Source organism: Coptis chinensis, chromosome 9 (genome assembly GCF_015680905.1).
Source record: "Coptis chinensis isolate HL-2020 chromosome 9, ASM1568090v1, whole genome shotgun sequence".
Taxonomy (NCBI): Eukaryota; Viridiplantae; Streptophyta; class Magnoliopsida; order Ranunculales; family Ranunculaceae; genus Coptis; species Coptis chinensis.
In genome coordinates this window covers 76,502,226-76,524,521 of record NC_141464.1, presented here as the reverse complement: position 1 = coordinate 76,524,521, position 22,296 = coordinate 76,502,226, and the positions used below count along the sequence as shown (strand labels likewise).

The 22,296-nt window shown below is 36.6% G+C and overlaps 4 protein-coding genes across 7 annotated transcripts; 3 read left to right on the top strand and 1 right to left on the bottom strand.

Annotated features, from left to right (window-relative positions):
- Window positions 1–1,065: 1,065 nt before the first annotated feature.
- LOC147478177 (nucleolar complex-associated protein 3-like) lies at window positions 1,066–8,935 on the top strand. The gene is made up of 13 exons (XM_086583143.1): window positions 1,066–1,239; window positions 1,324–1,484; window positions 1,566–1,765; window positions 2,756–2,963; window positions 3,091–3,193; window positions 3,632–3,795; window positions 4,948–5,086; window positions 5,268–5,441; window positions 5,547–5,683; window positions 6,129–6,449; window positions 7,518–7,657; window positions 7,753–7,850; window positions 8,191–8,935. Exons 4-13 carry the CDS (start codon window positions 2,875–2,877, stop codon window positions 8,695–8,697), a joined length of 1,872 nt encoding a protein of 623 aa, XP_086439269.1. The 5' UTR covers window positions 1,066–1,239; window positions 1,324–1,484; window positions 1,566–1,765; window positions 2,756–2,874; the 3' UTR covers window positions 8,698–8,935.
- Window positions 1,085–2,869, top strand: LOC147478178 (nucleolar complex-associated protein 3-like). Its single transcript, XM_086586181.1, has 4 exons — window positions 1,085–1,239; window positions 1,324–1,484; window positions 1,566–1,765; window positions 2,756–2,869. Exons 1-4 carry the CDS (start codon window positions 1,085–1,087, stop codon window positions 2,867–2,869), a joined length of 630 nt encoding a protein of 209 aa, XP_086442307.1.
- A 1,778-nt stretch (window positions 8,936–10,713) lies between the features above and the next one.
- On the top strand, window positions 10,714–17,171 carry LOC147478176 (O-fucosyltransferase family protein). 4 transcript variants are annotated; one of them, XM_086581840.1, is made up of 10 exons: window positions 10,714–10,938; window positions 13,020–13,109; window positions 13,216–13,315; window positions 13,487–13,557; window positions 13,679–13,767; window positions 14,128–14,242; window positions 14,331–14,474; window positions 14,953–15,281; window positions 15,525–15,765; window positions 16,295–17,171. In XM_086581840.1, exons 2-10 carry the CDS (start codon window positions 13,086–13,088, stop codon window positions 16,598–16,600), a joined length of 1,419 nt encoding a protein of 472 aa, XP_086437966.1. In that variant the 5' UTR covers window positions 10,714–10,938; window positions 13,020–13,085; the 3' UTR covers window positions 16,601–17,171. The 4 variants fall into 4 exon arrangements, with proteins under 4 accessions (XP_086437966.1, XP_086437964.1, XP_086437965.1 ...); XM_086581838.1 differs by lacking the exon at window positions 10,714–10,938 and adding an exon at window positions 11,064–11,717; XM_086581839.1 differs by lacking the exon at window positions 10,714–10,938 and adding an exon at window positions 11,064–11,717 and having other exon boundaries at window positions 16,279–16,494.
- A 399-nt stretch (window positions 17,172–17,570) lies between these two features.
- LOC147478175 (nucleobase-ascorbate transporter 2) lies at window positions 17,571–21,983 on the bottom strand. Its single transcript, XM_086581842.1, has 14 exons — window positions 21,571–21,983; window positions 21,392–21,489; window positions 21,033–21,209; window positions 20,065–20,165; window positions 19,856–19,931; window positions 19,708–19,767; window positions 19,357–19,541; window positions 19,173–19,269; window positions 19,005–19,091; window positions 18,861–18,919; window positions 18,659–18,750; window positions 18,450–18,527; window positions 18,199–18,359; window positions 17,571–18,027 (listed from the first exon to the last, which is right to left on the bottom strand). Exons 1-14 carry the CDS (start codon window positions 21,659–21,661, stop codon window positions 17,815–17,817), a joined length of 1,575 nt encoding a protein of 524 aa, XP_086437968.1. The 5' UTR covers window positions 21,662–21,983; the 3' UTR covers window positions 17,571–17,814.
- Between the last annotated feature and the right edge of the window lie 313 nt (window positions 21,984–22,296).

Genomic DNA, 22,296 nt, shown 5'->3' with positions numbered 1-22,296 from the left:
TGTCAATTTCTTCTTCTCTTCAAGATATATAGTATTTCCTACTCACTCTATTTAACGAATTTAAAACAGATAATTACATACTTCTTCGATGAAGTTTCCTCAGGGCTTGAGATTTATGATAATGACTTTGACATTGGCGAACGAGGCTGGGGTTTCTGGAAGAGTTATGATTGTCAACAATGTTATCTGTACTTTTGCTACTTTTTTTTGTACTTGGCATACTTTTGTGGGTGCTCTTTTTGGTACTGTTTTGATGTCCTCATTCAAACCACTTGTGGGAGTCTGATTATGTATCTATTTCTCATATTGTTCTTATTTCATTTAGCTTAATTGATGTTCTTCTATGTTTAAGTCCATTTAGATGAATGAGTCTAGAACATATGTGCAAATCACTACCCGATTTATTGAATGAGAATTGTCTTTGCAGCCTTTTAACATGATCCAAAACATTGGAAAGTCATCAAATAATGGGGAGGTTCTATCCAAATCACCTCTCAGGTGGTTCAAGTTAGTGTGATGTCGAGTTTCTCAGCCTAATAATCATTCTTGACCATAAATAGAACAATAGCTAGTATAATAGAATCAAAATGGGGGAGGGGGGTGTGTTCAAGTTTAGGCTGCTTCTATAGAATTAGCGTCGCAGGCGACTCTATCAGTGCCGTACGGCATGGGCATACCCTAGTATCTAATAACCAAGATATTAAAATCAAACTAATGATAAAGTTTTATGTATGTAAGATTGTAAGACCACCATGGCTAACAAAAAATTAAGGTTTACAATAAATACATAATGAAAAACTAAAATTAAAGAAAAACAACGACCACCCGGGCACCCACGCATATTAAATGATCGATGCTGGTATTTTGTATGTATCGAAATATAGTAAAATATCAGTAACATCGAAATGTCGATACCTTAATAAAACACCTTCGTCTCCAAAGACTACTTCAACTTTCTCAGTTCCGCCGCTCTCTTCAATTACTTTTATGTAAGTTAAACCATTCTTAATCCTTAAACATATAGTTTACATAATTAAACACGTGTTGTTCTTATACAACTTATTGTTTTATAGCTTAGTTTCAAATGGGTAAAAAGAGGAAGGCGCCCATTCCACCACAGTTACCACCAGAAGTTACAGAAGAAGAAGTTGAAGTATCTGATGAAGATGTTCATTTTGTTAATGAAAATAAAGACTATGCTAAACTTCTTAGACGTTTAGACACTGACTCTATTACCAAGTACGTGTCTTTTATTATATATATTACTTTAAACTTTGTTGTTGCATTGTTACTTATTGTAATGTGTTGTGTATATTTGTCAAGGCATGTAAGTCGTGTTGCTGATAAAAAGGATGATGATATAGAAGCATTGTATGAAAAAAGGAAGAAAAAGAAGTCGTTGGAGAAAAATGATGGTCTTGAAGTTGATCCCGTTGATGCCCTTCCTATTAAAACGTTGGGCGGGGAGCTAGTTTATAGAAGGGGTACTTGTTTTTTTATTATTATTATTGTTTCTTACTTTCTTATTGCTAGTTTATAGAATATGATTAATGTGAGTAATGTAGTTACGAAGAAGAGTGAAAAAGCTGAGAAGGAATTAAAAGAGAGTGAAGATGCAACGGAGGATAGAGATGGAAGTGTTGTGAAGCTTACAAAGGCGGAGAAGAGAGCGAAGACGAAGAAAGGTAGGAAAGAAGCAAAGAAGCAAGCAAAGGAGCCGGTTAAGACGGAGGATGTGCAGGAAAACCCGCAAGCTGGAGTTCTGGTAAAATTCTTCATAAAATGTTTTGCTTGCATTTACAGTAATAAAAAAAAAAAAAAAAATTGGCAACCAATTAAATGTGTCAAATATTCGAGTACAATTTGCAATTAACATTGTTAAATAGGTTATTATCTGTTGGAGATAAAAATAGTGCTAACATATTGATCAATAGAAACTATAATGATAAAGAAGTTTATAGCACACAAACAGCTAGTTGCTTCTATCCAAAACTAAAGCCTTCTTTAGCACAAGTTATTTGTATATTCAAGAACTTGAATTTTTTCCATTCTCTTGCATGAATTTCGGTATTTGGAGTGGCTTGTTGAAGTTTCAAAGAAGAGTTGCTAGTGCAATATCTTGCAAAGTATACAGACTTTTAAACTCGTAGGATGTTATAACTGGTACAATGAAGACAGATCAATCTTGTTCTCGATTTTCTTAAAATATTGTTGCGACTTTTCTGCTATATTGAATATTAAGATCACTATTATTTTTTAAGTAATCCCATATCAGAAAAGCTGGGTAACAGCAAGAGATTCTAGAAGATAGTTGTGCTCATATATCTAGTGAAACGATGACTACTGAGTGTTTATGTGTTTTTTTTTAAAAGTCAAATTTTGGTTAGTTTGGTTTCTTCCGCTGAAAGATGAAGTAGAGCAGAGCAAAGTGGTTCTAGGTTTGAGCTGCGTGTGACTCCCAATGTTTTGGTTGCAACCGCATACATCAATTGTCCCAGTTTAGTGTGAATTTGTTCTAGAATTACCTCAAGGGAGCGTCACACACATATTTTCTCCAATGTCACGTCATTATCATTGATGTGTTGTAATGATGTTATTCCACTGTCATAATTATGTATGTGTGATCTCGTGCACTCCCACACACGTCTATATTGGGTTTTTATCCCGCACCATTTATTTTATATTTTCTTTCGTCTCATTCGGCTGTTCTATTCTTTAGTTTTAGTAAACCTCCTGAGTTGTGTTATGTCGCTAGGCAGAACTGAAAGAAGAACTTTCAGCTGAGGAGTTGTATGCACAAAAGAAGAAAAATTGGCAGAGTTGGGATATTCCCTCCTTGAGGATCCAGAGGCAAATATTAAACATTTAAAAGAAATGTTGCAGATATGTAAAGATGACGATCAAAACATTGTGAAACTGGGGCTCCTTTCTTTATCAGCTGTTTTCAAGGACATTATTCCTGGGTATATTTCCAGCTACACACTTTAGGTTCAGATAGTGCCTGTCCCAAATCTTGGCACAGGAACAATATTTGTTCTTTCATGTGGTGCAATCTACTGAATTCTGATTCTCTTTGTGAATGTCCAATAGTTATCGTATCAGACTTCCCACAGAGAAGGAGCTGGAGATGAATGTTTCAAAGGCAGTAAAGAAAATGCGGTACTATGAATCAACACTTCTGTCGTCATACAAGGTTTGAATTTTCTTTCCTGAACAATTGACTTTTGTGTCAGCTAGGTTTATGCACCGACTCTTCTTGTTAATCTATGACAAGGATTCATAAGTGCATCGTAATTTTGAGGAAAATTACCTGATGATGGTGACCTTATGTTAGTCAGTTTGCATCAATGATATGATAAGAAGGACCTGAAACTCCAAATGCCTACAAAGTGACTAGTCATAATTGCTTCTCTCGATAAAAAGAAGTAATATAGGATTGATCTTTAAGATAGAAAAGTTTGAAATGGAAGCTAGATGTGTCATCTATCATACCAATTATTCTATGGAATATGGTCCATTGTTTTTCTCTAAGTATCTGTCACTCTTGGTTTTTATATTTGTGCATACTATGGCCCCCTGTACTTGAATCTCCGATTAAATTCTGCTTCTTATATGTCAATACTTTTTTCAGGCTTACCTGCAAAAGCTTGTAGTATTGGAAAAGAAACCTTCTTTTCAACTTGTAACTGTTCGTTGTATGTGCACTTTGCTGGAAGCAGTCCCGCACTTCAACTTCCGTGGGAACTTGGTAGCTGCCGTTGTCAATAACATAAGCTCAACAGATGACATCATAAGGTTATTATAATCAATTAAATTTTTTGGGTTGCATTCAAAAGTTGCTGAAAATAAATGATGGAACATCTGGGTATGTAATTCAGTTTGGCATTTTTTGGTTCACGGAATTTCATTTCCTGGGAAGTTGAGTTTGCGCCCCCATAGTAGTAGGTAGATATCACATCTTTATAAAAAAGAAGTTATTCTCTTCAAAACTCCTACGAAAGTGGCGCTGTTCCTCTCCTCTTTCTCCTATAAACAGTGTTGCCTCTGTCCCTCCCTACTACAATTGTGAGTTACATCAACTTTCCAGGAATTGAAATTCCTCAAACCAAACGTAGCCTTAACCTTATTTAATACTTTCAGAAGCATATATGCTTCTGTCTGTAAGCCTCAAACTGACATAAACAAAACTTTCTTTCCTTTTTTTACATTTTCTTATGTGTGCCCTAGTCAGGAGAGTGGGGCAGGGGGATTTGATCGTTAACATCTTGGTAAGGTCGATCTAGTGATATCTCTGTAATCTTCAAAATGAAATGAAATTTTTTTTACCCAAAAAGCAAACCTTTTTCTTATGCTTGATCTTCGAACAATCCATTTCAAAAGGAATTAGTACTTCCACGGCTCCTTTTTTGTATCACCATCTGTAATGTCCATTATATAGAATTATTGTTAATTATTTACACGGCATATCTTATTGGATAATAAAGAAGTGAATATACCTGTGTCCGAGTCATGTCCAACAAGAATATTAATAAAAAATAAAAAATCTGAACTCAGATTCGATATCAGGAATTTGAAAGTTGTTTGATTATTTCCACTATGGATAAGAATCAGATCGGGACAAATTACTATTCATTGTCACCTCTACAGTAATCTTTAACACCTATCTCATGTGTGTCAAGAAAATTATCGATCTGATTTCCCACCCTATCCCTTTTAGTTGTTCTATGTAGTTTTAACAGCTTGTGAGTGTAATTGACTGCTATTTCTATATATTCTTCTTTTTATCTGATTATATCTGCTAGGCCAAACCGGGAAGTGTTTTGGGTCGTCAAAGGCTGGGACTTTCCCCAGTTCCCCTTAGTCAGATGTTTATATGTATATTAAATATGTTTCGTATGTGTTGAGTGTGAGATTGTCTCATGTAGATGCTTGTGATTTCTTTGGCAGGAAACTTTGTTGTACAGCTTTAAAGTCACTTTTTACTAATGAGGGAAAGCATGGAGGCGAGGCTACTGTGGAAGCTGTTCAATTAATTACAGATCATGTCAAAATTGATGATTGCCAATTGCATCCTGATTCAATTGAGGTATGGTCAAGGTTAAAAAAAATGCACTGAGATTAAGCCTCAAGGTGCCCCTTACGCCTTTTATGGGTTTAGTTCCTTGCCTTAAACATTCTGTTTAACTTATTTATTTATTTATAAAGTATATTCATACTTGATAGTTTTACGCATAAAGTTTATCAATCTGATTCTCGTACTCTTTCAGGTTTTCCTGTACTTGTCTTTTGATGAGGATCTTGGGAAGTCTCAGTCAGTTGAGGGTGATGATTCCAATAACAGAGGGAAGAAGGGGAGGAAAAATTCTGAGGATCCAAAGAAATGGAAAGCAAACAACAAAAAGAGAAGTAGGAAGGACTTGCAGGAAAAGACTAGAGAGGAGGTCGTCTCATGCAAAAAAAAAAGCATCAACTATGTATTCATCTTTCACCAATATTGCTGTTGAAATAATTGACGTTCCCATCTCGTCCCGTCTTTTCTTTTGTAGGTCGATGCCGACTTAAAAGCTACATCCTTTGCTCCAGATGCTCTAGATCGGAAAAGAATGCAAACAGAAACACTTTCATTTGTATTTCAGACGTATTTTCGGATATTGAAGCATTCCACACGGTCAACAGTAAATAGGTATTGGCCTACAAAATGTTTAAAATCTAACCCCATGTTGGATGGTGAAGAGCTAGATAAAATCTTTTATCAAACTTTAAAAAAGTGAAAAAAAGGCACAACTTAGAACCTGAATTATCTAAATCCTTCCTATTTTGAGATGTTCAAACTACACATACACATGCACTTGGTGTACAATGAGCAGTCTAACTCGTATGTTTCACATACATTTAAGAGTAAAATAACTATCATATGCAGGTACTAGGCGCATAAAACATAAATCATACAAGCAACAATACTTCTAGATGTGTAGCAGAAAATTGCAATCTGTACTGCTATTTTGGTAGTGTCAGAGAATACATTCTGACTTCATGTATTCCATGATATTCTCGTTTTCCCTGGAGTTCAAGATACTTCACTTGTTCTGATCAGTAATTTTGTTCTGTTATTATATTGTTGCTTTCAGGTCTGCAACAAATGATAGTTTTTTATTTGGTCGATTTGGGACCCATCCACTGCTTGCTCCATGCTTGAATGGATTGGGGAAGTTCTCCCATCTGATTGACTTAGATTTTATGGGTGATCTTATGAATTCTCTTAAAATGCTTGCGAGTGGTGTCAGTAACTCCGAAAGTTCTCCTGAATCCCGTTTGACTGTTTCTGAGCGTTTACGTTGCTGCATTGTGGCGTTCAAAGTAATGAGGAACAACCTTGATGCCTTGAATGTCGATCTACAAGAGTTTTTTGTGCAGCTTTACAATCTGATACTTGAGTACAGACCCGACAGGTGAATTGTTTTGAACCAGATATGCTTTTGAACTGTTGTACGCATTAGCAATGCTAGCCACTTGTAAATGGTACTCTGCCCTGTCCAACTAAGAGAAGTTGTTTCCTATTGACTAGTATTTTTGGTTGCTTTGGCTGCTAAAGTTTTGGGTTGCACGATTCTGTACTTGTGGTGAGTTCATATGCCGTAGGTGGGTCTGTGGCTAGATAAGAACCCTAGGTACAAGTTAAGTCAGGACTTGCAGTCGTGCCCTGCACCAAAGATCAGATATCCTAAAACTCTTTGCTTATAGCAATGCTTATGTTACATATTTTAAACATTTTAGAAAATCAATTTCGCAGCCACTTCAATTATGTCTCTTTTAAAGTCGCAACTGTCGCATAAGTTGAAATAAGCTGGTAGTCTGTATATATATATATATATATATATATATATATATATATTTTTTTTTTGAGGATGTGAGTCAGGGCCTGTAGATACCTAGAAAGTTTGGCTTTTGTGTTGGGCCCATTGGGGATGAACTGATAGCTATCATCTGGGTGGGATGGTCCATTCCATAATTTAAGTATCATTGCGTTAAATTGATTGATTTCAAGTTTCTTGCAAATATCTTTAAATACAATACTGTGTTAAATGTACAAATATCAGTTGATCTCATGGTGTATAAAGACTTGATATCTGATTTTACAGTTTTAAGTTTAAGTTTTAAGTTTATATGTGAAATATTTGGAAGATAAAAGAGTTATGTCTTTGGCCAAACATTACGGCTCGCTGTGACTGAACCTCTTATGTCATCATGTATCCTATATGTTGCTGATCGTACCTCTCTAGCCCATATCTTGAGCCATCTATTGTTCCTGTGTAGCATTGACAGTTTGACACATATTTACCTCCCTGCCTTTACTTTTTCGGTGGAATGCCATATTATGTATTTACACGAAGTGGAAATAGAAGGTAGATCAGGCTGCAGCTTGTTTCTATTGAGTAGAAATGAGCCCACATTCTGTGTCAAGTTACTGTAACATATTACAAATCTTTTGCTTATCGTTCTGTTTGTTTGCTAATCAGAGATCAAGGCGAAGTGTTAGCTGAAGCTTTGAAGATTATGTTATGTGAAGGAAGACAACACGATATGCAAAGGGCAGCTGCGTTTGTAAAACGTCTGGCTACATCCTCATTGTTCTTTGGTTCTGCAGAGGCCATGGCAGGTGAATGTTGTTCATTTTGTGGAACTGATCTTATACTGTTCATAGGTATATCTTCTTTATCAATCATGTGATCTTCAATTCAAAATTGTTTGTAGCTCTGGTCACTTTGAAGGATCTACTTCAGAGGAATGCCAAATGCCGTAATCTGTTAGAAAATGATGCTGGTGGTGGTTCGCTTTCAGGTTCAGTTGCGGTAAGCTGTCCAAAGACATTTAAGTTAGCATTTGTAGAAGCATGTAGAACGTTGCAAGTCTGTAGTTGTGGATAGTCTTATATCACAGGGTAGAATTTTCCCAATTTGGCCATGATCTGTTGAAAGGAATCCTTGTCTTTACTGTTTGATATTTGATTGATAGAGGCATATGAATAGGTCGACATATCTTACTAAAACAGTCGATTCTCTTTCAACCATGAATTTAGGTTTGTTGTTTTCCACTTCCATTTATGAACGGAGAATGTGCGCATGCCCTCACTGATAATATTTGATTTCCATGACATTCCTCCTTTCTCTCACATGATACTCTTGGGTGCAGAAATATCAACCATGTGCCTCAGATCCAAATCTAAGCGGCGCGCTTGCTTCTGTCCTCTGGGAATTGAGCCTATTATGCAAGCACTATCATCCTGCAATTTCTACTGCAGCCTCCAGCATTTTAACCATCAACACTGCTAATCAGGTGTATCTGGCCGCAACATCTCCTCTGCAAGCCTTTAAGGATCTATCAATTGAACAAGAGTCCTTCAACCCTCAAAGAAACAGTGCGACGCAAAACCGGAAAAGGAAAAATCCAAGTAAATCTTCCATATTAAGTGGTAATGAGCTGGCTCAGTATTCTGGAGACAAGGAGGTTCTGAAGAAAATGTTTTCAGAACATTTCACAGTAATTAGAGACATCTCGGAGAATGAGAGTCTGAGAAGAGAGTTAAATAGTACAGTAACATCGATAAGGTTGTACGAAGAGTATAAGCAGCAAAAGAAGAGAAATGCTAAGAGGTTGAAAGGAAAGAGGGAGGGCAAGAAAGAAAAGAAGGTTCATTAGATTCTGAAAGGTGCGAGTTCCATACATTTGCTGCTCTTGCAGGTTTTGAGGGGTTAATTTTGTTATTTATTAGTTGCATAACTTGGTTGATTCACTATAGACACTCTTGAAGTAAAAGTTTTTGTTCTTTCGAAACGGCATGGTTATGTCTTGTAACTTCTAAGTCATTGTGCAAGTCCGTTGAGAAACACAACTGCTGTATCTCGTACTAGAAACAGATATTCTTTCGTTCTTTTCAGTTGCTCTTTAAAACATCAGCTTTAAGTTTATATTGATACTTGCTTGCAAAACTCATTAGCCATTTCCAGGAAGGCAGTGGATTCGTTTCTTTCAAACTATGTCTATCATGTTAATTTTTCCCAATTGTCATTTTAAAGGACAGAAGTGTTCGGAATTGTTTACGTTCTATTTCCTAACAGGCTTTTTTTTTTTCTAAAATCAGTTCTAGACAGAGCGCAACCTTCAATGGAAATGACATATTAAATTATTAATCACATTTCATGACCATACAATAATGAGGGCCAAAGCTCAGAAATAGCAAATAAAACAATAAACTCATCAGTAAGCAAAGCACAAGCCCCTGATCTAGGTAATTAACTCAAAAGTAAAAACTCTCTTTTCCTCTCGCTCTCATCAGAAACTATTGAAGAAGAGAAACTGGAATGTAGATGACAAGAGTTGGCATTTATTTTGGAATCATTTGGGCTGCTTTCTTACTGTTACTATGTTTGTATGTGGAGAAGCTCAAATTCTTGTGGATCCCATCCATCCAGTTGATTACAAAGGTAACTTTTACTCCCTTAGTTTACTTCAGAGTGTGAGTCTCTTTAAAATGATGATGAGGAGAGAAATCGCATTTTAGGCAGTTTCTAAGTTTTCAATGCATCCTCAGTCATGCACTGTTCTACGCTAGTGCTACTCTCATTGTTAGGCTTGTATGAGATCCTATTTATTGGGCATGCAAATAGGGTGGGTTCGTCCATAACGTTAGGCCTGAAGAGTATATCAGTAAGCCCAACCAAGAATTGTCTTTCTGCTTAAATGATACGGACAACATGCGGCTACTCATTTGTTTGGGTTTACGTCACCCTTGATTTATTTGTTTGGGTTTACGTCACCCTTGAGTTGGGCTAAATATATATATATATATATAAGAAGTTAAACAACTTTATACCAGAAAAAGTACAAGTTCTGTTTGTCTAACCCAAAATTTATTAAAAAAAAACTACACAATGTTGAAAAGATAATTTTAAATATGCCATTTTTTTTTCTTATTGCGTAACGTGTGTCTCCATTACTCGTATCAACTAGGGGTGTGTCTCCATTACTTGTATCAACTAGGGGTGGGAATTTGGCCCTAATTATCGGCCCTGACCGACCCGAGACATAGGCCCAATCCTAATTCAGCCCTCATTAGCCCGACCTTAACAAAGTCCTAGTTATAGTTTCACACTTTCACTATAAATACATATATCATAATTGTCCAATTTTTTATTAAATATTTTCAATTAAAATAACATTGTTATTCGTAATTTATCACTTACACCAAGAGTACTTCCAATAACTTATCGTATATAATAAAAATTTGTCAACGAACAATGAACACTAGCCTAAACTGATGTAGTAAAAAAAATAAAATATATAGGCGCGGCCCTAAAGCCTTTAAAAAGAGTTTAGAGTAGGTGAGATTTAGACTTGTGACCCGGTTTGACCCGACCCGACTCTATGCTGACTTTAAGACTGAGCTGACCCGACCTTATTATTTGAAGGGAGGGGCCGAACTAGTCTGACCCGGCCCATTGCCCACCCCTAGTATCAACTATCATTATATCAACACATTTTCTTTAATGATATAAAATGTAAAAAAATGAAACTGATGATCCATAAGCAACTCTCACCTAATTAAATACAACAAAAAAAAAAAAAAAAAAAAAAATTCACAATAAAAACTAAACTCCTAAGAGTACAGGATCCTCAAAATAAAGCACCCAACCATTACTTAACTACTAAAAAACCCGGGATTTTTTTTTTCCCTCCACCAAACTTTGCTCAGTCAGCACCTCTTTTCATACCTTACTTCATTTCCAAGTCACACCATTATTCATTCTTCATCATTCTCCATCTTCAAATCTACTCATTCTTTCACCAACAACAAAAAAAAAGCCCAGAAAGATCAAAATCAAGGTTGGGTCTGAATGAACCAGTTTGGTATACAAGTAGTTACTCTACTGCTTTCAAAAGGTAACAAGTCTTCCAACTCTTTATTCTTTTACTTATTTCTCACTCTTCTTGTTTCTAAACAATACTATTTATTATCTTCACTTTGAATTCAAACACCACAAAACGTCACATATGTTATTTTTTTTCTTGCATTATAATATTACACTATCACTTTCATAAGTCCGTAGTTTGTTTATTTGTTCAAATAATTCACATTTTAAGTTTCGGGTATTTGAGTTTTTTTATGTTTGATTTTTTCTATGTGAGTTTGGAACAAGAAAGGTGGAAAAACTGAGTGGTCATTGGTTTTTTAGGTTCGTTAATATCGGCACATGTATAAAAAAAATTGCTTGTGCTAGTGTAAAAAGAGGTTTTTTTGATGAAGTTTTGTTGAGGAACATAGAGTTATATATTTGCTGGTTTTGATGATGGGAAGACAATGGTCTTTGAAAAGTGTCCGATCTCCACCATTGTCTGGAACGAATAGCTATCACACTAGGTGGTTTGATAACGTATCGAGCAATGATCCTTATTTGGGGAAGAGAGTGGTAGAGGAAGATTACTTGTGGAAGAAAAGTGTGTTGCTTCGTGAGTTGAAAAGTGATAGTTCACAGTTTGGTGGTTCTAAGGGGTTATATAGTGGGAAGAAGTATATTTGGCATCGTAAGCATCTGAGATTGATTGGTTTTGTTTTGGGGTTAATGAGTTCTCTTTTCCTCCTTGATTCGTTGATGTTCTCTATAATTCGTTCCATGAATCCTCAGTCTGGGTTGCTTAGACGAAAATCATTAAGTTCGCAGGTATGAGTTTATAGTTGGTGTGTTTCTGGTGTCAAAGTTCTTTTATTAAGTCAGTTGATACTATTTCAATTTCTTGAGTTTGCCCTGCTCGTATTGGGTTCTTTGATTCCCTTTAGAATTGTTGGTGTAAAGTTTTTATGGTCTCTTCATCAGTCTTATTGTAATAACTCCATTGGGGGGGCATATTTCAGAAAGCCTAGCCTGAAGGAGTGATGGTAGTGCCAGACTGCCAGGAGTTTCGTCTTACATTACTTAGGCTAGGTCCTAGCCTGGCCTCACAAGTGATGCCCAATATCTACTTAGCACCGAGGCCTTTCCAGTGGAAACCCAACCCCTGTCATAAGGAGGTGGTCGAGTTGGGACATTGTCAGTGATAGAGTGTCGTCACATTTATTCTTAGTGTTAGCTGGGAATATTTGTTTCATTAATTTGTTTTATTCTTTTTAGTCATGTAAAGCCGACTCTACAAGAGAAGCTAAGCAATTGCATATATCAAGTTGTAAGGATCTTCTATTGATTTCTCCTCTTTCTTTCTGATGCGTGTCAGTGTGTCACTATATTAGCTTACACTGAATGGCGTGTCCTTATTCTCGCTGTGTTAACATCTTGCACATTGAACTACCACATGAGTCTTTTCTTTTCCCTGGTGCAATGACAGGGAATGGCTGGTGCTCTGGCAAAGTTGATGCAAGAACATTTAAAAACTAATATAAAACATTTGGTTCTGGTATTCAAAGGTTGTAGGATGAAAAATAGGATTTGTAAGTCTCTAGTGAATTTTGATGTTAATTGGAGCTGAAAATGACAGTGAGAATCAGGCTTCTGTAAGATAGGTTTGGTTAGAAGTGGAGGGTGATTATAGAATACCAAAAGTAGAGGGTAATGATAGAAAACTAAATATGCATTCATCATTTAGCTCATCTACTCACATGTTCTAGTATCCAAGGTTATTAATTTCTAGTCATGAAGAAACCATATACTAATTTGATCATCCACCCTTCTGCAGCCTAGATTCCTTGTTGTGGTACTGGATCTCTCCAGAAAATCCTAAATGTTTATGGCCCAATAATCTCTGCACATGTTTTACTTTGCTAGGTACTTTTGAGCATTTGTTTTTAAGAAAAAAAAATATTTTGCCTGTACATCTTCTCATTTTGTGAATCATGTGTATTTATATTTGATCTGTGCTGTTATAAAACTATTTCAAACAAATTTCTTGTGATATTACTGTTTCTTTTTAGCAGTTTGTTGTTAATCAATATCAACTTAATTGGGATTACTTATGTTAATTATACTCTGAAGGATGAGAGGAGCGGCTTCATTTATGAGGAGAAGCAGCCAATAGTGCTGTACGGGCAGTTACTCAACATGGCTTCTAGTGCTCTTGCCGAGGTTTGTTGTGAAGCTTTAACGACTAAGCTATAAGTCTATTTTAAAATTTCTACCAACAGTTGATTGCTCTTACATTTATATATATTTTTTTCTCACTGGTGCGCAGAAAGAGTTCAAACCTGATTCATCTATGCTATGGGAGGAGCCATACAAGCAAGCATCTGCTTGGAAACCTTGTGCCGATAAGAATAACCCAATACCTGAAGGTGAGTTCGTCACTGTTAGTTGAAATTTTTATTCTGAACATATGAATTACATTGTTAAATAGCTTCTTAAATTTACAAAGTCATTTGTTAAGCCTCTGAAGTTGTTGTTGGTAACCTCATTTGTATGCGTTCACAGCAGCCTTGTTGTAATTGGCTTATGTTGTTGGACAGGAAAGTCTACTGAAAGCACTGGCTTTATATTGGTTAGCGCAAATGGTGGTCTGAATCAACAACGAGTTGCTGTAAGGTTCTTGTCTAATTTTTTTAATGTTGCAATTTGTAGGAATTTTACCACAATTGATATACATATAACTTTATTCTTTAATACACATAACATATTAGGTGAACTGTTGATGCCTGCAGGTCTGCAATGCTGTTGCTGTCACGTCATTACTTAATGCAACCCTCGTTCTTCCCAAGTTCCTTTATAGCAACGTATGGAAGGATCCCAGGTCTGTTGTTGTATACTATTATTACATGCAAACTTTATCCCCCCCCCCCTTCTTTTTTTTTTTTTTTTTTTTTTTTTTTTTTTTTTTTTTTTTTTTTTCATAGTTTGTTGCATATTCTTTTTCATAAACACTTGAATTTAACAAAGTCGATGAATATGTAGACAATGACTAGACTTATTCCATACAATATTACAAAGACAGAACATAAATTTGTTAATAAGTAAGAGCACAAGACCCTTAAACAAATAAACAATTAGTTGTGTTTAACGTAAATTTTTTTTCAGTGCATGTGCATGAAGTATTAAAATGTTGTCTATATTTGTGGCCTATTTCAGTATTAAAATGTTTCTTATAATGCAGTCAGTTTGGGGATATATATCAGGAGGATTATTTCATGAATCTCTTAAAGAATGAAGTAAATATTGTGAAAGACCTTCCATCTCATTTAGAATCTCTAGATATTGAAGCAAGTCTAGTAAGTTCTTTTCCCTGTTCGATCTTAACTTACAATATATTTTTGTCTGCATTGTGATCACATCCTAATCTCCTCCCTTTCTGTGCAGATTACAGATTCAGACATTGTAAAGGAGGCAAAACCCACTGATTTTATTAAACGTGTACTGCCTCTCCTGCAACAAAATGGAGTTGTTCACTTACTTGGTTTTGGCAATCGACTTGGCTTTGATCCAATGCCTCACGAACTTCAGGTTTGCACAACCCTTCTGAGCCCAAGTTAGGCACAATAAATATGACCATAGAGTTCAAGTAACCTATTTCATATCCTTACTACTATGGGTGACCTCTATATGTTGGGCATTGGCTAGATGACCTAGATCATATTATTTCAGTGACGATTTTAATCAAATTTTCACATTCAATTATTTCAGTACTATGTAAAGATATGTTATGTCAGAAACATAAATAGGAGCCCCTCCTTTTTTATCCTTCTCTTGTGTTGAAGATATGCGTCCAATATTCAGTTAGCACTCAGTGCATCAGTTTATATGTGGATACTCATAACATTGCACTTGTATTGAAATTTTTTCCTATTTTATCTTTGATGATTTTCTTATTCGTGGTCTTCTTATTTGTTGCTTGGAAGACTTCGTATTATCTTGCCCTGCATGATAGCGTGCTTCTTCAGTGTTCTGTATCTATTATCATTAATACTATATTTTAGTGCAGAGATTGAGATGCAAATGCAACTTTCACGCTTTAAAGTTTGTGCCAAAGATTCAACAAGCTGCTTCATTGTTGGTTAGAAAAATACGTAAATATGATGTTGCGCGGAGTCTGTTGGACATGCAACTTCTTGGGGACTTCATGCCTGATGTTCCCTCAAAAAGACATGATCATTCACCAAGCAAATATCTTGCTTTGCATTTGAGATTCGAAATTGACATGGTGGCTTACTCGCTATGTGATTTTGGAGGGGGGAAGTTTGAGAGGAAAGATCTCCAAGATTACAGGGAAGCTCACTTTCCCATCCTAGCTGAGCGCTTGAAAAAAACCGGGTATGTTCTACTCTTTTCTTTGACATCTTTATAATTGTCCTGTTTAATTCAACAATGTCTTAGCAACAGTGATGAGTTCTTGAGATGCCATCTAACATCTCATCGTTGTTCCCTTAAGCAACAGCTTGGTATATGGCGTTATTGCATTGCTACGAACTTAATGCTGGGTATATGACGTTATTGTCCATATTTTCTGCATCATTTCTTAATAGTTTGCTTTCTTTCATATTAAAACCATTGCAGATCTGTTTCTCCAGAAGAACTGAGGAAGTCGGGAAGATGTCCATTGACACCTGAGGAAGCGGGGCTTGTGCTATCGAGTCTAGGTTTTAAGCGTGGGACTTACATCTATCTTGCTGGGTCTCAAATATATGGGGGAAAGTCCAGAATGCGCCCATTTACTAGCCTTTACCCGAATGTGGTTACAAAGGAAGACCTTTTGACACCAAGTGAACTTGCACCATTCAAGAATTTCTCTTCTCAGGTGCATTGCCTAGTGCCTTTTATGTACTGTATATCTTTCTTATCATCACAGAGTTAGCCGTTGGTTTTACTATGACATTCGAACTTGGCTCTTGCATGTGATACTCAGAGTAATGATAGTTGATATCTACAGTAGGCCCTATTAATGAGTCCAGTGGAAATCAATTAGTTTTTTCAAGCGAAATTACATATGTTCCTTACAAAAATGCGGACCATCTTTCACTAGGCAAAAAAGTAAATCCTTGATGCTTATTTGTAGCTCTCACAAGTCACTTTCCATTCATGTAGGCAACAAGAATTAAATTTTGCTACTTTTAATATATCACAACTTCACAAATATATGGAAAACATAATTTGCACTTTGTGTTGGTTTCTTCTTCATAATCAATTTTGGATTCCCCTGACTAGCTTCCACTCCTGTTTCAACATTATTTCCCGCTGATGTGAATTTGAGTTTCAATTTTATCTTTTTATTCTAATTTCTTATTACCTTCCATACTGATAATAACTTTAGTTACTTGTGGATGCAGCTGGCAGCTCTGGACTTAATTGCTTGTGCAACTGCCGATGTATTTGCTATGACTGATTCAGGGAGTCAGCTCTCATCCCTTGTGTCTGGATACCGTATTTATTATGGTGGTGGACATGCTCCAACCTTGCGGCCCAACAAGAAGAGGCTTGCAACAGTTTTGGCAGAGAATGGAACCTTAAGATGGAGTAAATTTGAATACAGAGTAAGGAAGATGATCGAGGAAGGTCAAAGGGTGCGTGCAAGAGCTGTCGGTAAGAGTATATACCGGCAACCAAGGTGTACAGAGTGCATGTGCAAGGACTAGCATGTCCTCATCTTCATAACAACATTTTTTTTTGTGAAGGCTTACTCATGCGTGCTCAATCCCATAAGAAGGAGATGTGTAATATTAAGATGGAATGGTTTGAACATAGAGTAAGGAAGATGACCGAGGAAGGTCAAAGAGTGCCTGCAAGGGCTGCTGATGAGAGTATATACTGGCAATGAAGGTGTGCATACTGTGTGAGTAAGGATTATTTGCTGTCTTAACCTACACAGCAACATATTCTTTTTATGAAGGTTATACACATACGTTGCAACCACTCAATCAGTTGGCTTGTGGTTTATATCATGCTTCATCAACCAAACCAAAGGAGTGTACGATAGAAGATGCAGTAAGACATTCTAACAACACTGATTTTTGCTGTACATTTGTTCAGTGTCTTCTAACTTCTTTTTCACATTTCATTCTTTCTTTTAATTTTCAATTTGTTGTAGTGGAGTTGTGTAGGGTTGTATGAGATAGATTACAATTCTTTTACAATGAATATAAATAAGTGAAGTGCTCGTGGAAGCTCACTTGAAAGCTCCATAGTATATACTATAATTTTTCCTTTTGCTGTCAGGTTTCAAACTGAACTGAGTTGTAAAACTAGAGTTGAGTTTACTAAACCCTTCAAATGAAAAGGCGGCGACTGAAGAGTGTAGTGTTATCCTCTAATGTAGAGACCCAGTCAACTTAGGATAGAGTAGGCTCGCATGAGATGGAGACTGAAAAAGACATGATTAATATCAACCTGATGAAATCTTATGGACTAGATTGTATGTTCACAAGACCTATGGCGCCACAATTTGGTTCCTGCTTTATGCTTGAGCTTCCAATACCTTATAACTGGAAAGTGCGATAAAGCAAACCACACTGCTCACAATGTATTTCAGGAAAAAAACTTATATCTGTGCCATTTATGTGACACTTGTTATAGCTGTTCACTTTATCATCATAATTAATCAACAAATGCAACTACTGAACAATGCAATTAACTTTCTTATTCTCATTACACAAAAATGTGTCGAACTGTTAACCACTTAACAGAATACAACACTGCCTACTCAATATACACACAATTTCATGAAAAACCATAACAACCACGTTATCCAAGCTCGACAGGGATCTGCTACTCGCATTTTCATTGGAATTGGATCATGGTGATCCTTTTCAAGTGTTAAATCCATTGTCTCCTCTAGCTAGTTGGCATGAAATCATGATGGAGGGAAGAAACGATTGAGATTGAAAGGAAGGGTGTAGAATTCCTCATTTCGGCTGTCTCCTTTGAATGTTCGAAACCTTTGCCACCATGGCATTCCTCTATCTCTAGAACTGTCCTTGTATTCAAGTGTATTGTCAAGGAAAACGGCTACAATCAGTGCAACAGTTGGGGACGAGAAGAAGATGGTGTTGAGGAAATCATTGAACTGCAGCACAACAAATAGAAACCAAACCTGTAAGTGAAGTTTGGATGCAATGCATTAAAAGACGTAAAGGTTGCCGTAACTGATGTGCCTACTATAAGCCCATAAGGTTTGACATTGGCTGATTGCGAACCATTTCAATTAACTCTGATATCACACACATATAACACTTACCCATCCTGCTTTGGTGTGTGCTGGACTATGGAAGGCAGATGCAGTGTACTCTCGGAAATACTCAGGAACAGAGAGGCCCAGGAAGAAGGCGACACCTACTATAAACAGGTTCCTCATTGAGTTCATGTTTGTGAATTGCAAAAATGACAGCCCCACAGATGCTGATAGAGACAACAAAAACTAGTCAGCTAGTCGTCATTACAACCAAAATCTGAGCTTGGGAAAGCAACAAAAAGTGTCCATGAGCATACCAACAAGTCCAAACAAAACACAGTAAACAGCAGCGAAAATGGGTATTGGTATTGATGCAAACAATGCTCCAAATTTCCCTGTAGGATTAAATTAGGTTAGATGAAGAGATTAGACGCTATAAAATATTAACAAGCATATATGGTTCTATTCTACCATTTTCTAACAGAGCTACATAAGAAAATATCATTTAGTAGTGCTTTTCACTTACCCAAGATAGAGAAAAATATCATAAAACCAGCTGAGATTTGAACCACCCTTCGACTCCCAACTCGAGTGGATCCAAGAAGACCCACATTCTCTCTGTAGCGTTTTACATATATTTATGAAACGGTTCACAAAATCAGTAACTTAGAACACGGTAAAGGAAATAAGAGTGCAAGGAAATTACTTGAAATATATGCGCTACTTACATAGACACAGTAGAGCCAGTTCCTGTCCCAAATAGTCCATCCAATAGGATTCCAATCCCCTGTTCAAGATGAACCATCAGTTTTTTTTTGTTTTGGAGTTCCATCTAAAGCAGACATGTACCACACTTAGTATAACTTGCTCACCTGCCAGCCTATACCACGGCTAAGAACATGAGCAGGAGGAGGAGTAGCACTAGCCAATCGCAAAGCAGCCTTATATGCTCCAGTTGACTGCCAAAACAAAACGCCAGAGTTAACATCGAACGTCAAACCATTCCTGTGCCCCTATATGCTATCTATAGAATGAGATACCTCTATTAAGGAAACAAAAACAGCAGCCATCATTCCGAACGCGTGGCCAGCATCAAATGTAGGTGCACCCCATTGAAGTGGGTATGGGATTTTTATCCTGCATTTTGTAAGTGCACAAGGTTAACAATTGGCTCTAAAATGATAACGACATAGTTGGTCAGGAACCAACAATAGGTATACCGACCAAGGTGCAGAAGAAATGAGATAGGCCTTATCAGTTCGGCAGTTCATTTGAGTCTTTTCTGGACGATGTTTGTATGCGCCACTGGCAGTCAAGAGATGAGCATATGCCCAAATCACTGTGACTGATATTACGAGAGCAAACCGTTCCAATACTGGCAAGTGCTTTGCCTGAAAGTGTTTTAGATACTGTACACAAAAGACAACATATGAAACAGATTCTCAATTTCCTTCTCTGACTACAACTACAATTTGTTTCCTATAGAAAAATAGAAGGGAAAAAACATGAGGAAAGTAACGCTTGCAATAAGGATGAAGATCAAGGAGCCTAATCAATTGAGATAGATGGTGCTACCTGGGAGAAAGCGATGAATAAGATGAGCATGGGAACTCCAATTTCTACACAGGATCCAACCTGCCAATATAAGCAATATAACAAATTAGCATATCTTCCAGATTGAGAAATCAAACAATAAGAGCTCAGCATTGGCTAGCTTAATTACCAGAGGAAATGATCTATCAAACAAGCCAAACCCCACCAATGCAATTACTGGAACCATTCCAAGTGGACTAAAAAACCTGAAAGAACACAATCTTTCCTTAATGCATGCTTTATAAGATAAATTTAAAGTAGGTTTGGATTAGCAAAGTTACGCTACAGTTGAACTATACATTGTCTAAAAAATGAATTAGCAAAACCACATTCAATTACCTGGAACAAATCCCCCACAACTGACTAAAGCCAAGAACAATTTGCACACTTGATGCCACTATTAAAGCACCTTGAATCGCTCTCATTGTCTGGAGAAATTTCTGTAATAAAACATTATTGTCCATTTTTTTCAGTAACACATTTCAAAGTACATCCACTTATTGGGAAGAAAATTTATACAGAAGCATCTACACTTTATAAAACTGGTTAATGTAAAATGTGATGGAAGGTTTCCCAGTAATGTGGTTTCATCTCATGTAGAACTCTTTTTTCCATCAGTTAATTAAAATCTTAAGCAGCATATTAAACACAGTGTTTTGTATCAGAATTCAGAACACATCCAGAAATCTTACTACTGGTCTAATGGAGTATTACTTCCACTTGGATAGTGATTTACACACAACAATGCAGTAAAAATTCCAGTAATATTTACAACTTTGTAGAGCCATTTTTACCTTGTAGTTATTTTTAGTAGTAGAATAGTGTAACAGACACCATTGGTATCAAGACACCCTATAAGACAATAGTTTTAATGAGACAACATTGGGAGCAAAACCCCTATAAACAAGGGTTTTACTGTACGTCAGTACGTCTGACCTTCACACGTGCCACTCGCTGGCTCGTCAGTCGTCAGTCTGTAAAGTTTGTACTATTCACTATTTCAGTTAGTGGGGGCCAAGTATTCATTTACCGTACGTGAATCGCATTACTAAACCTAGTAGCATGTACGTATGAAATCATTGTACCCCTTATCTTTATCTTTCTTTCCCAAGTTTTCCAAATCTAGATACTACAATCATCACTTGTTTGCATAATTATGTGAATTATTAAGAAAATGCATGATATAAAAAATAAAAGATAAAGACTACTGGCAAATGGCATTTGGGGTCCCATAATGTGCAACTTTGGCCAAAAAAGCAAGAGAGTGTGGTACAAAGTTAGTTTTGAGAAAAGGAAGGTGAACTAACCACATGGGGATCTTGGATTTGAGTCAAAGATGAATCGTGAATGATGGACATAATTGGAACAATGAATGCATATGATCCGCCAATCACAGTAGGTAATCTAGTTCCAAATAGTGTCTGCAACAGTGTATTAACTCCTCCAACAAAGAGCAAAGTCTGTATCACTCTCACCTTGTCACCCTGTCAAAGAAGATCCATCAACAAACCCACTCTTGAAGTCCAAAAACAAAGAGGTTTTCTTAAAAATGAAAAAAGAAGAAGAAAAAAGGTGGTAAATGAGCAACTTTTGCTCTGTTCCCCCTGTTCCAAGTAACTAGTAATTAGAGAGAGCATTGAGAAATGAGTTTGAACTTTATACTCACATCTGATCCTCCCATTAATGGGACTAGAATGGTGGGAATCATTACTGCAGTTCCTAGAGCTAAAATATAGTGTTGAAAGCCAAGTGCTATTGCTTCCCCTGCAGAAAAAACAGGACAGAAAAATGTAAAAAATGAATGAAGTAAAGAAGAGAGTTGAAGTGATAGCTGTATACACTAACCCCATGAAGGATTGGAGTCAATACAATATTCAAAGCCTTGTAATTGGTCCATTGGTAAGTGAGTTATCTCTTCTGGTTTTGGACCTTCCATGGCTAATATACTTCAAATGAGTACCTCTCAAATCACTCCTACAAGTATAGAGAGACCTTTTCTTCAATGGTCTCTCTCAAAACACTCTCAAAGAGAGAAGTAGAGTATATTGAAGAGAAATGAATCAAGTGAGAAACAACAGTAGAAAAAGAAGTATGAAGAATAATGAATGATGCAAAAAAGAAAGTTAAGGATGAGGTGCAGAGGAAAAAAGAGAAAACTGAGAGAAAGAAAAAGGTGTGATAAGAATAGCTAGAGAAAGAAAGTTTAACAATGAGGCAAGCAAATTAAAAAGAGACTGGGAGAGAATGAAAGCAGAAAGTGTTGGAGAGAGAGAGAGAGAGAGAGACAGTGCATTTGGCTGCCCACCAGGCTAAATTTTCTTCTATATTTTTTTCCTAGCTTCCTTTTTCCTAGATTCTGTGTCTCAAAATTACAAATGGAGAGTACCGTTGTCATTGTTCTCATTCCTATATTGCCCCTCAAAAGACATTCAGACCAAAGTTACCGTTGCTTCACTGCACAAGTTCTGATTGCAACTTTTGCAAGTAGGAAATGTTGTTGTTGTTCTCACTTCTCAGGTGGTTCCGTGGTTGTGAGGGAATATTGTCGTTGAGAGGTATGAATGCTGATAC